Raw genomic sequence first — 16,691 nt, forward strand, 5'->3', positions numbered from 1 at the left:
ATGTCTTTTTCGAAGACCTCACAGGCTCCGACGGTCTCGAGGGCGTCAAGGACCGGGACCTGGAGCGGGCATGTCTAGAGCGACCATCCTGGTCCGACCGGGACCTCGAAGGTGCCCGGGTGTTCGCGACGACCGCTCAAACCTGAAGGCGTGCGAGTGGTGTCTCTAGCATGGTCACGGCCGGCCTCTTTCGACGGCGTGGACGGACTGGAGCCCTGCGACTGAAAAATCACCAACATCTCCTGCCGAAATGAATCCCATTTCGCAAGAGTGGAATGCTTGTTGGGACAAGCTACCCGCTGACGGACGAGGAAGGCGACCAATGCCGGCACTTCCGTGAGTGCCTCGAAGAGGCAGAGGAATGGGGCGACCTACTCCTGGACCGAGACCAACCCAGACTTACGCCGATGATGCGGAGAGTCGCCCCTCGAAATGTCAGTCGAAAGCCCAGTAGATCTCGACTTCCGGGGCTTGGCCACCTTACCTACAGAAAGCTTCTTACACTCCTGCAAGGCCTTCGATGAAAGCAACTGGCAGTCTACACAGTCATCCGTGTCGTGGTCCTCCCCGAGCCACCAGAGACAGGCGTTGTGCGAATCCGTCAACGACATCTTGGAACCACAGTCCCGACACTTCTTAAAACACGGCCGTGGGTTGGAAGAAGACATCATGGAAATCTTCACAACGAACAGGTTCGAAGAACTGAAAGAACAGAACTCAGAAGAACAAAGGCGCGCTGAGATCTCCGAAGCGAACACGTTTGCAGAAAAAACGGAACTGAAGCTACGGGCGTCGTGCGTCCTACTTATAACATCCGGTGACGTCGGCACGACGGAGGCCCTCGAGGACAGCGTATCAACGTCATCGACGCAGGAGCCGAAAGATTTTCTGAAGCAGCACAGCTGTGGCGATTACGGTCATAGATATGGAATACGTCAGAGGACCCAATCCCCTCGAAATATTGTTATTCCTGTAACAACCCAGATTATTAAACCATCCGTTGGGCACATTCTACTATAATGGCCCTCTATTAGCTTACCTATTGCAGAGGATATTATTAAAATTACTCTAAAAAAGTTGGTCAAATTCGCCCCATATCGAATGGAAACAGTAACTTAAAAACACATGAACTAGGGAATAATATTTCAAAAAGGTGAAGAAAGTTAACCGAGAAACATGCATGGTCTCTAACAAAGAAGGCACAAAAAGCATTTACGAAAATAATTCAAAGCCAGTCAAAGTTTTGGTTTTTTACTTTGATTAATTTTCATTAGCAACATCATTTTTTACATACTCTCTTCCAGACAGAGACAACATAACAGTCCAATACAGTATTGACGAATTCATGAAATGGTTCTGTACATTACATTTCGGCATAATGCCAGAGCAAGAAATACAGTAGAGTGTTCATTTCAATATTCAAAGTCATTCTCACAATATTGAACAGAAAGATTATATATGCTCATCTGATTACATGCGACCGATTTTCCTTGGATAACGATTGAATATTAAATGTATCCTGCAAAGCGCATTCAATAACATTGGTATATAGTTGCACATACTAAAGTCAGAAAGAACAGCACTTTATTGCAAAGGTACATTCCAAAACAGTAAACCGTTTATATTGTCAATTGCAGACAAGCCGGGTCAATTATTCAATACAGAAATCAAATTAATGCGACAAAGATTCACCAATTTATATTCTGTACATACTTTTTCCTTATAGGGAAGCAATGGCTTACTGGGTCCATATTTGCCAATATAACAGAACCATGGCAAATAAATCAGATAGTGGGGTAAAAGACACTTGCATCAAAAAATAAAACCAAGGACGGATGATCTGTAGATAACAGTGGCCCAATTGAGCATCGCAAGCTACGTACTGGCAATAAAACACTTACATGTGCAATTATGTGCAGGTCTTCAGAGGGCTTTGGTGGTAAACTTAATGGTTAATTCTATAGCTGGTGAATCAACAATGCTACACAAGGACCAGAACTCTACATTTCCCAGATAGGATTCTCACAGTTACATTGCAAGTACCATCTACTCATTTGTTGCTGCATAGTAAAATAAAACCTTCAGATGTGATGCATTATAGGTTAGGAAATTATTTAAAAATAGACCTAATGGAATATATACAAGTTATGCTCTTCTTTGTTAGAGGTATCACACACATTTAGCTTTTTGGGTGTCTATTGCATTCACTATTATCCTGACATTTCTAAAGTGCAGTGGCCAAGTTGTACATCAAGGCACCTATAGAAGGTGCAAATAATTCCTATAAATGAAAAGCATTTATGGTTTCTTATCACAATGTGTACAATTTACTCTTTTTTTATAATACAATATGTACATCATTCATTTAATAAGGGTTTCACCAATACAGAATTTCTATTACATTCAAATGCAGCTTTCAATAAAGAGAATAACTTTAAAACTAAACTATGTTAATCTATCCCTTAATTCTTAAAATCAACACTTATTTTTGCAATCTGTCAAAACATGGCAAGTTTGGGTAAACATTTTCAGAAGCTGGAGTGTCAATACGTGAGGCATGACCCTTAAAAATGTAAACATTTGAGACTTCATAGCTAGTCCCGTGGAATGGTAGGAGTGTGATTTACCACTTAAATTGCTCATTTTTAAAGCCATTGTGGACGGTGGAACAAGCCCGACACCATCTGGAGTGATCGCTTGCAAACAAGACACCAGAGATCCTCAGAAAAGATTGGTTAAAAATTAGCATTAGGTTTACAAGGCCTTTAAAAATGGGTATTTAAAGTGAGGCAACCTAAAAAATATAATGCCCAATTGCTCCTTTAATACCTGGTTTACCTTTTACCACTCAAGGGTTGCTATCAGTGTTTTGGTCAGTCTACCTGGAGGTCCATTCAAGTTCAGTGAAATGACGTGTTCTCTTCGTCTGTGCTTAAGGAGGAACACCACACTTGAGTGAAAGGTTTCTCTGTGAACCCCACCTTAAATACTGGTCAAGGGCACAGACTTAAAAGCAGCCCAAGAGAGCCTAGTTAAGGTTCCATGGGCATTGTGGCACTAATACAAATAGTGTAACCGAAGCAATGTCCACTTTACCTGGCATTTGATTGGTGATGGTGGTAAAGAGAATAGAGATGATGTACCCAAAACTGAAAAAGCCAATGAACGATAACCACATCTCTAATGAAAGAATGGCTAGGCATAAAATCTTGTTGCCACTAGTCAGATGAGACATTTTGCAGGTGACATTTTGCACAGCTGCAGAAATGGTCCTAGTGAAAACAGGTATTGCTTCAATCATTTTTTCAAAGGGAACATTATGCCCCACGTTAAACATCATTCAAAATAGCACTGCATTTGAGCAAAGTTTCTGTAATACGGGCTCCAGAGGTTCTAACCAATGCTTGCTGCGTTCAAACCTAAGTGGAGGCTGCATGTGCTGTGTTAAATAATCTTCAACCCTGTAAAACTGGCTAAGCATTACACCACTATGCAGTATTTGATACCACTAAAAACTTCAATGCAGCTTTTGATGGTTACTTTGGAGTTAATGAAAAATTGTATTCTTCACTTCATATACCGTCATGTCACTTACGGCACTTCAAAGGAACAGAGCACTGTATAAAATACTTTGGCCAAATCTCATCTGCCTCTGAATTTAGGGCGGTTAACAAGATGATTTGGCCATGATTAAAAATAACAGCTGTATATTACTACATTCTTATCATACTACATTCTTATCATACTTTAATGATCGAAGCGTAGGCGGTTTGAGTGCAAGCATTCCGGAGGTATACATTCTTAGTTTTTCCCCTTAGGTTGAACCACATTGTGGTTACGGGAGAGTGCCTTCTAACATTATCTATTCTCTTTAGAATGAAACATACCATATTTTTTGTAAGGTTGTACCCGCTTTTCCCCTTCTCTCAATTGGTGAAAAATTGACACCTAATGCTAACTGATTCAGATCTGCCAGCTGTTAAATAACTATACAAATGAGTATGGAAGGAACATTACCATTCTATTGATCAATGTTGTTCTTACCCTCCATTCATTCCAGAATACTAGATTATTGGAATGTCACCACCAATGATTTGGAAGTGAAGAAAGCATCAACACACCAGGCATACAGTGACAATGCAAAAATAAATTCTACACCCCTTTCAATCAAAGCTACTGGGGGAGAAGAACAAAAGAATGAACGCTAGAAGACGAGGATAATGCTGTTCAAGTTGTTGATGTGCTTATCTTTCTAAAAAGCAACATGCTTGTGATAGGTCACAATACATACTTTTCGTAAAGAAGCAGATTATGTTTGGGTGCAATGGTGAACTAGTCTACATTTGTATTGGCTGAGGGACAAGACTTAAATGTCATGGTAACTTCCCTCTTAAGACCCAAATCTCAATAAATTAGAAAAAGACATATTGAGTTAGATTGAGCCATCATCCCAGGATTTTGGTTTTCTGAAAAGGCCCACACCATCATGGAACCACAAATCCAAGATGTTGATATGTGCTGGGGAAAACGGACATGGTGTTTCCCTAAACTATAATTACTCAAAACAGAACTCGTTTTGACACCCGTCATGTATTGCATGCCTTCAAATGGCAGAGGCCCTGATTCTAATTATTTGTGCGTAAAACAGGGATTTGCCTGCCATTCTGCCCGCAAATCCCCATTTGACGAATGGGGAGTTGTGGGCAGAATGGCAGGCAAACCTCTGTTTTACATGCAAATAATTCCATGAATCAGGGCAATAGGGTACAACTTATTCAGACCATGAGGCCTCTAAGCACTAGCTAGAGGTAAATGAGGTGCAGCAGCATGTGTTATAAAACACAAGTCTCTTTAATAGATGTACCATAATGGTCTAGCTGCCTGCAACTGTTCAATAAGTACAGAACGCTGTTTGGAATCAGGATTGGCGTATTTTCCGCAGTAACATGTGTAGACTTAATTCATACAGCTTTGTCCCATTTTCCGTAATCCTACGAGTGCCACTCCTTTCCCTGTACACATGCTTTACAGAACGGTAATGTGGATGAATTGGCTGAAGTAGAACTAGGAGTCTTCATAGGCATCTTTTGAGCAGATGTCGACACTTCCAGTTTCACGGATGAGAGGCGGAGGACTGGTCCACGGACATTTCTATAGTGCTCAAACCCGGTTGTTGCTGCTTTTTCCCACCCAAACAACCACAAAAGACCCAGAATGTGCGAAAGGTAGAAAGTTATGCCCTTTCTGAATAACTCCCCGGATCACCAGTGATCACACCCATTAAGGTGTGCAACTGTACAAGTTTAGAGATGGTCGTGATTTTTTTTTGCACACAACCAATTGCTGCTGCTTTTTGGTACATTGGGCTGGCCCACAATGGTACCATGCATAGCTCAATTTGTGCACTTCAAAGTCGAATGGATAGTCTAGCTTTATAATTGAGCACCACCGTACACAATGACTAAAGGAGCCATTACAATCAGTACCCATTCGCACAATAGAATGTGAACACGATAAATAAAGTAAATGTTATTTGACATCTTCTGCTGAAAATGACACCCAAACAGATTGCCTTTCACAAAATGTTAAGATTTTAAAAAAATAAAACATACAACCGATTAGAATTTGTTTTCACAAAAAGTATGGATGGGTGTCTTGAGCAGCTGCTTCCTTTAAATCTTCTGTCAATTGATTTAAAAAACGAACGGCGATGAGCATGGGGGGGGGGGGACACGAGACCAAAGCACACTATTAAGCTTTACATCTCATCTCATTGCCAAGTCAATCCTTTGTCTAAAATCAACAGGAAAAGGAATTCTTAACACATGATTGTAAATACTTGAGTCCCGTGAAGTTAATAACTCATACACTAAAAATGAGGGAATAAAACTATTAAAAGATTATACTAAAAATACTACATGTTATTGTAAAATGAAACATGTTATAATATAGCCAATTTGATCAAATCAATACTTAACAATAGTTAAAGAGCCAAGTTGAGGTGTTCTCGCCCACGCTAAAGCCAATGCAAAGCTTAGTAGGGAAAAGCACATAAAAAGCTACAAATACCTGCCCAGTAATACACAGACACATTGGCTCTTTCACAATGCGAGGCAGCATTTAAAAAGTTGAGGAACAAGGAGAAAAATAGCAAGCAGTGTCTAATTTAGCTGAAATGCCTCAAAGTATAAACTACTAAGTATGCAACAGCTATATTGAAGGCAAAAATAAACCGGAATATCCAAAGTGTTCATTTACATATCGCTCTATAACTTGTTTAGGGACTGTTTTCCAACAGGTTTTCCTAGCCCATGGATTCACCTGATTGACATTCACTTTGATCCACAGGAGCAGAACAGACATCCATACAAATGTGCACACACAATGGCAAATTTACAACAAGAAACATTTTCAAATCCATGGTCCATAAAAATATATATGTGAAAACATTAAACTGGTACATTCCACCATAACTGTCACGGTCTCCAGGAAGCCCGGATATCTAACAATGCATATATTTCTTTAAAATCGGTATCAAATGTGGAGTATTTGTGCATCGGAGTTGCTTGACTGCAGAATGCTGCATCCCATCTTGTGTACCTGAGCAATATATCCTGCAGTAGTACAGTACAAGGAAATTTGGTTGTGCCGGTGGACATGATATTCACAGATGGTTCGGCACAGTCTGCAAGGCGTCCTCTGTTGTTCGATCAACATCCACATTCTAAAATGAAGTAAAAATGAGCTTTAGATTACACACAATGTACTTCACCAATCACCTGAAAAGCCCAGTGGATGCATGAACCAACCTAACCGGCACATCTGCATGATCAGGCAATATAATATGTAGGAATGGGAATTGCACAGTGATAGCAGGTGAAAATTAGGGAACTTCCACCAGATAAGTGACCCATTGATAACATTTGCATTTATTGCTAGTATTGATTTGAAAAAACACAAGTAAAATACTTTGCCTTTTATCAATGTGTGATCTTAGCACATAATGGACTGGAGTGTTTGGAAAACATGTTAACGGTATTGTGGATAATAAAAGATATCTACGTTAACGAGAGAAAAAGGCATGGATGGCTTGAACGTTATGACTGGACCGAGCTATGAGCTGCAATGTAAATGTCTTGGCTATTGCTCTAAATCAGAGACCAGAAACTGTGTGGCCAAAGTATTTTTGTAATTCTTAATTGAATAGTATACCTATATAATATTTAGTCATTGCATTCACCTACACATTACCTATCCCCACCAGCTTATTGTAACAATAGATATATTTTTTTTATTCATGTCATTTGTATAGCACGCATGCAACCCAAAGGCATTGAGGCGCTGTTACACGTACAATACCACTAGTCAAGCTAGTGTCATACAGACAGTTTCAACATATTATTTCAAAGTAACAAAAAGGTACATTAGCCATGTGGCAGTACTCCTATCTAAAAAAAAAAAGCAAAACAAATAAAATCAGTCAGGAGGCAGTGTCTACTGGCAAGTAGGGGCAGTGGCTGGGGAGCGAGTTCAGGATTAGGTGAAAAAATGAGGTTAGTGCCTTGCGGAAGTTCCAGTAGGATTACTCTGCCCTTGTTGAGGCAGATATGGTTTATTTATTTATATTTTAAAAGCGTCCTGCGGCCCAGAGGCATCGTGGCGGTGTTACAGTACATTCACTTAGATACAGTTTACAACAGATACTTCAAAGGCAGTATTACAAATTGAACGACAATGTAGAGAAGGTGTTACAGAGGAACAGTGTTAGAAACAATCCAGTCTAGCTGAATAGCTTGGTTTTTAGCGCCTTTCTGAACGCTGTGAGAGAGTCTACGTTTCTTAGGCTGAGTGGGAGGGTGTTCCAGGCTTTTGGGGCTAGCACTTTGAAACTGGTGCCGCCAGCTTTGGCTCTGTTGAATGCTGGGACTGAGAGTAGGTGAGAGTATTGGTCTCGTTTTGGTCTGTGGCTGGGTACATGATGTACTCATTCAGCTAGGTAGGCTGGGGCGTAAGAGGCATCTGTGTGATCGTGAGGGCCTTGAATTTCATGCGCTCTTTGACCGGGAGCCAGTGGGCATCTTTTCTTGCATGAGAGATGTGCTCTCTCCTAGAGATACTAAGGGCAGCTCTAAGGGAATTGTTTAGCGGCGCAGTTTGCAATTTGTTGACGTTATTGGCAGAAGTACTTAGGAGTAGGATGTTACAGTAGTCCAGCTTTGAGCCAATGGTGGCTCTTGCAATGTTGAGGCGGTTTTTAGGCGATCAGTGGGGTTTCAACTGAGTTTATGATTTTTGTTGTGAGAGCAGCTGATGACGAGATGGCGCTGACTTTTCTTTCCATTGTTAAGGTGGAGTCCAAGTATACACCAACGGTTTTTACTGCAGCAGAGACTGTAATAACAGCGTTCTCGATGCTGAAAGAGCTGCATTTGTTCTCTTTTTTTAATCTTTTTTTTTTAGAGGCTCTTTGGGGCCTACCAGTAGAATTTGTTTTTTCCCCCGTTTAGACATCGGTCATTGGCTGCCATCCAAGCCTACATGCGCGCATGTCTTCTGGAGAGTGTTTAGGTCTTGCTCATAGTCACCTGAATGAGGGAGAAGAATGTGTGTGTTGTAGGTATTGTTGGTAAAGGCTATGCAGAATTCTTCTAGGTCGCTAAACAGTGGAAGTGTGAAGAGATTAGAGTGGGGGAGGTGCAGGATCCTTGTGGGACTCCACACCCAATGGGGGATGGAGCGGCTGATGCCTGATCAGAAAAGACCCTCATGGTTCAGCCCTCCAGGAAGGAAGTAATCCAGGTGGTTGCTTCTTGGGAAAAATGAGCAGTGTCTCGAGAGATGTTTACACAGGATCTTGTGGTCTACCAAGTCAAAGGCAGCCGAGTGGCCCAAGAGTAGGAGGAGTGAGGATTTGCCCTTGTCCGTGGCTTCAAGTAGTTCTAAGGTCCCGCAGTGCTGATTCTGTGCCCTGACTAGGACGGAAGCCAGATTATCTTTTGCCGAGGATGTTGTGTGCTTCCAAGTAGGACTGGATCTGCAGATAGGAAGCCTTGTCCAGAAGCAAGAATGGAACGGTGGTGGTTGGACAGTAGTTATGGGAGTCAGGGTCAAGGGTAGGTTTCTTTAGCAACATCCGAACCCAGGCATCCTTAAGGGAGGGTGGGGCAGTACTTGCAGCAAAGGAGGCATTGATAAAGGTGGCGACAATTGGGGCCCTCACACACCACAACAAGACTCGCTCTGGTCCCCGGGGTTACAGATTTATTGAAAATAAGGGATACCTGGTGTATCTCTATGATCCTAAAGGTGAGTATATGTAATAAGTGAAAATGGACCAATAGAACAAGAGGGACAGGAATATGTTTTTCACATTACTTTTTCATAAAACAACTTATTTTCTAAATGTCCACATATTTACACATCTTATAACATAAAAAGGCTCAAAAATAAATACTGTTCCCATCATTCACAGTTCATTCATATCCCATCTATACCAATTTCATATTCAGCAAATCTCGTTACACGAGTGTTCTTTTGTTTCCCAATAGTATGACAAACAAGTGTGACTTCCAAAGTATAACACTCTTATATTTCAAAGATGTGGGTCCCTGTTGACAGTTTACAGGAACTTGGAGTATGTCGACACGTGTTTTGGTTGGGTTTCAAAATTGGTGGGAAACTCCTTGCCCGGATTGTTCTAGCCAACCTTCATCAGACGGAGAACAACATTAAATAGATGTCCTTCCCCCAGAAGCTCACTGTCTCACGAGCCCTGGTTCTCTCAAAGCTGGACTACTGTAACAGGCTCTATCTTAATCTGCCTGCCTCCACTCTCCGCCCTCTGCAACTCATCCAGAACAGAACTGCGAGACTTGTCCTTGGCCTTAAGCCCAGGGACTGTATCTCTCCAGGACTGAAGTCTCTACACTGGCTCCCAGTGGCTGCGAGGATAAAGTTCAAAACCCTCTGCATTGTCCACAAGGCCTTCTGGGGCCTGGGGCCTAAATACCTTCAACTCTCTCTTCCTAAATATCTTCCTTCCCGAGCCCTTCGCTCATCCGTCTCCAACTCCCTCTGGGTCAGCCGCTTCTCGAAGCAACGAGCTGGGGGTAGATCTCTCTCCGCGGCAGGGGCCTCCCTCTGGAACAGCCTTCCTTCCTCCCTGAAACTTGAGGAGAACCATCTACGGTTCCGGAAGCACCTCAAAACCTTCCTCTTTGCTTCTGCTTTCTCTCTCCCTCTCCCCTGCTAATTCTTCGCTGCATCTGCACCGAATCTGCAACTGGGCCACTCTCGCCGACCTCGGTCCTGGGCCCAGCCACTCTGCACTTGCACTGCCTCACTGGCAACCCCTGCTCTGCGGGACTGTCTCTATCCCTACAGCCCCCGTTCCCAGCACTTGTCTGCACTTACCTTGCACTTGCCACCAGCTGGCCCTATTCATTTTATTATATATACTTACCTTGTACTGCACTTGCCCCTTCCCCTCGCGCTTTGTCCCTTCCCCTGCACTTTGTCCCTTCCCCCTTCCCCTGCACTTGCGCGATCTGAATGACACCTGGCCTAGTAGGATCGTTGTCTGTCTTCCCCCGTTTCCCCCTCCCTGCCTTGTCGCGCCTTGAAACGCTTGTGTATAGGTGCGTTACAAATGCCATATCATATCATACGATGTCTCAATCGTAGATAGGAAGAGCCTGGTAGCCTCCACTGAGTTTCCGGGGACAGTTGTCTAATAATGGATTTAATCCATGGTTGTCATGTCAATTAATAAGGGCTGCGTGTCCTCTACTTGTAGTCTAGGTTGTTGGTTCATCTAGCCATGTGGTTTGTAATCCAATGGGTACACGCAAGCCTGGCTTGATGGTAATTTAATCCCAGTAACACAAGCTTCTGTGTATTTACCAAACGTACCTTTTGTAATCCAATTGCAGACTTTGTAATGTTGAATCCCCTCAGGAAGGTAAATCCCCTGTGGGTAGATGTCCCAGAACTGAAATCTGTCTGGTGCGGGGTTCCAGCTATTCAACAGTGGTCTGGAGAGCCGTATACAATCAGCGGCTCTGGTTAGACGGAGTCTCGCCTTCTGCTCGCAATTCAGTTGCAGTTACCAGGGGTGCGAGTCAGCTGGTACATGGAGCGCAGCAGTTGGTGCTGGCTGCCCTCTACCTCCAGTCTCCCTCCGGTTCCGCCCCAGTGTCAAAGTCACAGCTCCAGCAGCACATCACAGTGGCTCAAAGACAATGAAGGACACAAACGCGGAGTATCGTTTTGTTCCGGAGGCGGCCAAGTTTCTGTTCAGCCTTCTGTCCGCACACCCAGTACGGTGGTTGGTGCCAGCAGCACTCTGACTCCAGTCCTCCGGCACAGCAAATCAGTCGCTCGTCCCTCACGCCCCACGAGACTGATCGTAACTAGGAAAAGGTCAATATGCAGCCGGGGCAGTCAGGATTCTGTTGTGTGGCTTGATGTGTTGCAGTTAAGCAAAGAAGCCGATGTAAACCCTTAGTTGGGCCAGGGTGCAGGAGCTCTAGATAAGAGCCGGCATCTTGGTCACCATGCAACAGCGCCCACAAATGTATTTATATTTGTTGGTTTAAGGTGTACAGTTTTAATTTTCACTTTCTTTTCAGCATGTAGCAGTTCAAAAGAAACTGAACACTCACTGTACGATTGCATCAGTACAAAGCTAAATTTTTCAAAAAATACAAACATCATGCATGGTACGCATCCGCCAAGCATGTGATCCGGCGTTGACATGTTTTGATATATTCACTTAGCACAGATTGCAAAATCTTCTTAAGATTGTCCAATTTTCACAAATTTAGCAATTCATTAAAATTCCAAATTTGATTTGCAATTCAAACTTTTATCTAGAATGGTTAATTGGTTTTTTAGCATTGAATATTGTGGCTAAACAAACGTTTGAGGTCTTTCCCAAGTCTAGAACATGGCCTCCGATGTATGAGGAAGCGTGTACATGACGCCACACGTTTACATGCACATCGTTAATCAATGCTAAACAATATAAAAACAAATTCAAAATGGTGACCGCAGTTAACACGCAGGACGCCGGAGGATTTCTCCTCTTATGGGCAATTTACTAGGTGAGCCAAGGTACAGGTCTAAAGAGAAACCGACATTTAGAGGACAATGTGTTATTTTAACAATACCCCGCCTACAGGTACTTACATTGTGGGTTTACTCCCTCTAGATTTTTTTAAGTCCAAATAATTGGGGAAAGTGTAATAAAGAATGGGGGATACATATAAAACAAATTCTGCTTTCAGAACATAGGGAATTAACCCTTTTATAGGAGTTGGAGGAATTGAAAAAAGGACAAGGACCTTGCGACTCGGGTATAACAATGAGGGTAAATAATTAGTTACTAATATCTATCACTAAAACACTATAAAATGCATGCAAAACACACAAGGTCAAATTTAGCAATCGCCAGCAGAGAGAATGTTACTTTGTTAGATTGAATGAATGCAAGGTTAAATATAATTCATAGGAGCATTGAACTACAAATATTCACTGAGGGAGACATACCTTGTAAATGGAAAAGGCACTTTTAAGCATGGAACTGGGTTAATGCAACCAAATGACAATAGGTGTTTGAATACAATAACGGATTACGACGTATGTTGAGATTTTGTAATACAATGTTCAAATAATGCTGTATGGCGCTGTTCTCTTTTCCTAACAATTCAACCTGATACCAACCCCAATTTTATCTGTTTGACTATACAACGGGGTTAATGCATTAAATATAGTATTTTGAATGAGACTTCTTGTTGTGCAATTAACTAACGGTTTTGAGACTTCTTGTTGTGCAATTAACTAACGGTTTTGAGAAAGGCCTTGATGGCCGAAACGCGGGTCATTGTAGACGGGCACACATGAAGTTTAATTTGGTATTTCAAGACCCATACTATTAATAAATAATTAAAAACATAAGGAATGTTTTGAATTAGAATTGAATGTGGGAAATTATTACTGAGAAGCAGAGCACACTACTCCATGGGACCCTGTTGGTACTGACCAAGGACCTTAACTGCTGCCAGCTGGAACCAATCCTGAAGGCAATACATACCTATGCACCCAGGTTCTGTGTACAGTTTCCTCTAAAGCCACCTTTTGAAAGTGTTCCCATGTCCTTAGACCTTGATCCAATCACAGATGTCAACCTCCACCGGCACCTGGCACTAGGAATGAAAGATTTCTCTGCCACATGCACCCTGGTTGATGCTTGGCTTCATGGAACTTCATTGACCAAGGCCTTTTTTGACTTAGCTGGTTGCTGCCCTTTGGGGTAATTTCCCAATTGCTTAACCATTTTGATTACTCCTGTGTCAACCTACAAAGAATTTAGCACTTTCCTGATGGAGTCTGTCTTTGAAGGTAGTAGAGAACAGATCAATCCTTTACGGTTACAATATACATACTGAGTTTGTCAAATAAGCATTATAGACCGAGGACATATTGACAAAATGCAGTTTTAAACTTTACGCAATCCTAAATAAAAGTGTTTGAGTGGGTGGAGGGAGTGTGGATGTGAAAGAGTATTTTTAAGTATGTGCGGCATGCGAGTGTGCCTACCTGTAATTTGTTACCAGCCCATCCCCTCCCAAGAGCGAAGCTTCCCTGCTCTGTCACACTAATAATTGAGAGTTTGGATGAACTTGATGGATATGTTTTACACTGAAGGTCATTTCTAAAGACTTCACTCGAGCAGTTCTGAAAGCCATCCCTAACAACTGTTTGAACAATATCCAAAATAGCGGGTGGTCGCGCACATTGGTGGGGTCAGAATCCCTCCCGACGGGGTTGCCCTAAAAGAAGTCCACCATGCTGAAGGACCATAGCTCAATTACAGATACACTGAAATTTGACTGCATCACCAAGTCCTAAGAGAACTAAACTGGTTCCCTCTTCCGGCCAGGATACTGTTCAAGTCTGCATGTTGTTGGGTAAGAATTAGTGCAGTCCAAGTGGGACTACACAAGTCTTATCTCTTGGTATTGTGTAACCCACCTTTTAATATAGACCTGTACTACACAAGGTGGTAGTGTGGCTGAGCAGCCAGGCTTATCTTAAGAGGGGTAATGGGAGCTGTACAATGAAATCAGTAAATACAAAATATCCAAGTAAACGCTTATACATTTAAAGTTCTATAATAAAGTATGTATTTATACAGAAAGATATTTAAAGCATTCTTTAAAAAGCAGCAATTAGTTGTAACATTAATCCCAAGTTAGGATTCAATTCAAAAAGTAAACAATAAAGCAGGTGACTAATTAATTTGTATGTTACACATGTTGCAGCACCTAGAGGTGACATCAGCTCAGGTCAGTATAACATGTATGTTGTTATCACCTTTGCAGTATTGAGTTATTTAAGGAAGCAAAGGTTAGGGTTAAATCAGAAAAGACTGATAGGCTACAAGAACAGTTAGATGCTCCCAAAGTGATGCAGGCAGTCTATTATCCCAGCATTTAAGTGTTGAACATTTAAAACCTGTAAGGGAACAAGCACTGCCAAAGCCAATAGGTTCAGGAGGCCTTTAGGGAGCCGGGATAGCCAATGTCAAAGTGTTCTTAAATAGTCAGTGTTCAAAAGAGAAATCACAGCAACTCAAGAGGAGTCACCTTTAGAGAGCACAAGCTGTAAGGTCAGTGCAGTAAGTTGAGGTCAACTTAGGGTAGGGTTAAATTGCACTCCCAAAAGGTAGAAAGCAACCCAAATTGCAAAAGGATAATATACCCCAATCCACATAGTACCTTTGAAGTGAAGTTGTTCCAGCTGGATGCCTTCTGGATGCAATCCTGCAGAACCTTGTTCTTGGTCCTTGGTCGTGGTGACCAAAGGGAGGACGTCTGGCGGGCTCCTGCGGCAGCACTCGAGAAAGAGAGGGGGACTCCGCAATGGATTTCTGTCAATTCAGCGGCTCTTTGTGGTTTTGGCACCTTTTTCTCAATGCCAAAGAATAATGAAAAGCTCTGGTTAGAAGTTACGGGATCGCTCTGTCCTGGACTCTGGTGAGGGGACTCTGGGCGGATGCAGATTTCTTGCTTTTGTAGGTTCCTCTGGATGCCCATGAAGATTTGGCCGAATTTGCACTTCGGAAGATAGTACACTCTCAGATGGTCTGGGTAACCAGGGTATTGGGCTTCTGCAGCCTTGGAAAGTCACAGCAAGTCGGGGGTTGCACCAAAATAGAGTTTGTCTTGAGGCTAGTTGGTCCCATCAGCCTAACGGAGGAAGTCATCCCACACGGATTGTTAAAATGGATTTCTGAACTCTGACCTGGAGGGCAGAGGTTCAGAAGGCCAGCCTAGTTTCTTGGAACAGGGTAACCTCTGGACAAGCCAGACTAATCAGGGTAGCTATGGCAGGCGGTCAAGACTAGGTCTCAGGAGGGGCGAGGGTGACTGAAGGACCTCAATGAGCACACAAAGCAAGGACACTTACAAATTACTCCAGACAGGTGTTATATTAAAACTAGACCCATTTATCACAAGGCCTATGTAACAGACCATAGCACATTAAGTAAACCAACACACTATCAATACAATGTATATACAAGACCATTTGGGTCTAAAGGGGTTAAATGCACAACATATGTTGATAACCTAGATGGGAAGGAACCAGGCAGTGCGGATAGTCTTTAGGCCCCTTCGACATCGATACCACACCTAACTAAGAGGCAGTCCAAGCCCCAAGAAGAGGAGCCTTGTGCTCAATAGTACATGCAATGCAAGCGCACGCGGTTGTTCCATTGGGCAAAATAGGGTCTCTTCAGGGGTCTCTAGCAGCACGGGAAGGTGGATGAGGCAATAAAGAAAAAGTTCCCACTATTCAGGGAGGCCCTCCACTTGAAGGCAGAGGCAGTTCCATAGTGCGGGATGGAGTCGCTAGTTTGCACTAGCAGTGGAAAGGAGAGGGGCCCCCAGGGGCCAATCATGCGTAAAAGGGGCCCTTGGCACCAAGGGCCACCAGTTAGTGTTGAAAGTACTCACTGGTCCCAGGTGCACTTGGGCCCAAACTTCGCCCGTTCAGTCCACTCGGGTTGCAGGTTTGAAGGCGGCAAAAAGGACGTCTCTGCGGCTTTCAGTTCCTGAGATACAGCGATGATTCCCAAACGGGACAGTGTCGATTTCTCAGCTCCGGGTGGATAAATCGACGATGTTTCACTGCAGCAGGCTTTAGGGGCAAGAGGGTCACAATTGCAGTGTACCTGCAAAAGACGTTGCCACAGCAGGGCAACACGGTAACCGCGTTTACTCCGGTCTTGGCACACTCGTCTCACTTCAGAGACCTGGGAATACCAAGTGTACGAAATTCGGCGTGAGGGTGCCGTGGACACAGAGCTAGAAGTATACCAAGCTTCGAGGGCCTCCTCGAAACGGCAGCAGTGACCGAGCAAAGCAACTGTGCAAGCTGGTCAGTGCACTGGTTGATCCAGGGACACTTCTGAGAAAGCTTACTTGCAAGTTTTGATGAAAGTGCCGAGAATAGTTGGTCCCACTATTCCAATGGGTCAAAGTGTTTTTGCAGACCTTCTAGGACTAGATGCAGAGGGGTCCCACGGGACGACAGCGGGCCCAGTGTGCAAAACCTTCCAGCGAGTCACCAGCGGTTCCTCGACTCGGCTTTGTAGTTGCAGGATACTTGGATCCTATCCTTTTTTC

The 16,691-nt window shown here is 43.2% G+C and overlaps 1 protein-coding gene across 5 annotated transcripts in view; it reads right to left on the bottom strand.

Moving 5' to 3' along the window:
• Nucleotides 1-1,235: 1,235 nt before the first annotated feature.
• Nucleotides 1,236-16,691, bottom strand: part of PFKFB4 (6-phosphofructo-2-kinase/fructose-2,6-biphosphatase 4) — a 632,962-nt gene continuing 617,506 nt past the window's right edge. For all 5 annotated transcript variants that reach the window (XM_069643565.1, XM_069643564.1, XM_069643563.1 and 2 more), the window contains one exon: nt 1,236-6,724. In XM_069643565.1, the coding sequence (XP_069499666.1) occupies nt 6,665-6,724 (60 nt within the window). In that variant the 3' untranslated portion in view covers nt 1,236-6,664. The remainder of the gene's footprint in view (nt 6,725-16,691) is intronic.

Source organism: Ambystoma mexicanum, chromosome 2p, assembly GCF_040938575.1.
Source record: "Ambystoma mexicanum isolate Mex_15411 chromosome 2p, UKY_AmexF1_1, whole genome shotgun sequence".
NCBI lineage: Eukaryota > Metazoa > Chordata > Amphibia > Caudata > Ambystomatidae > Ambystoma > Ambystoma mexicanum.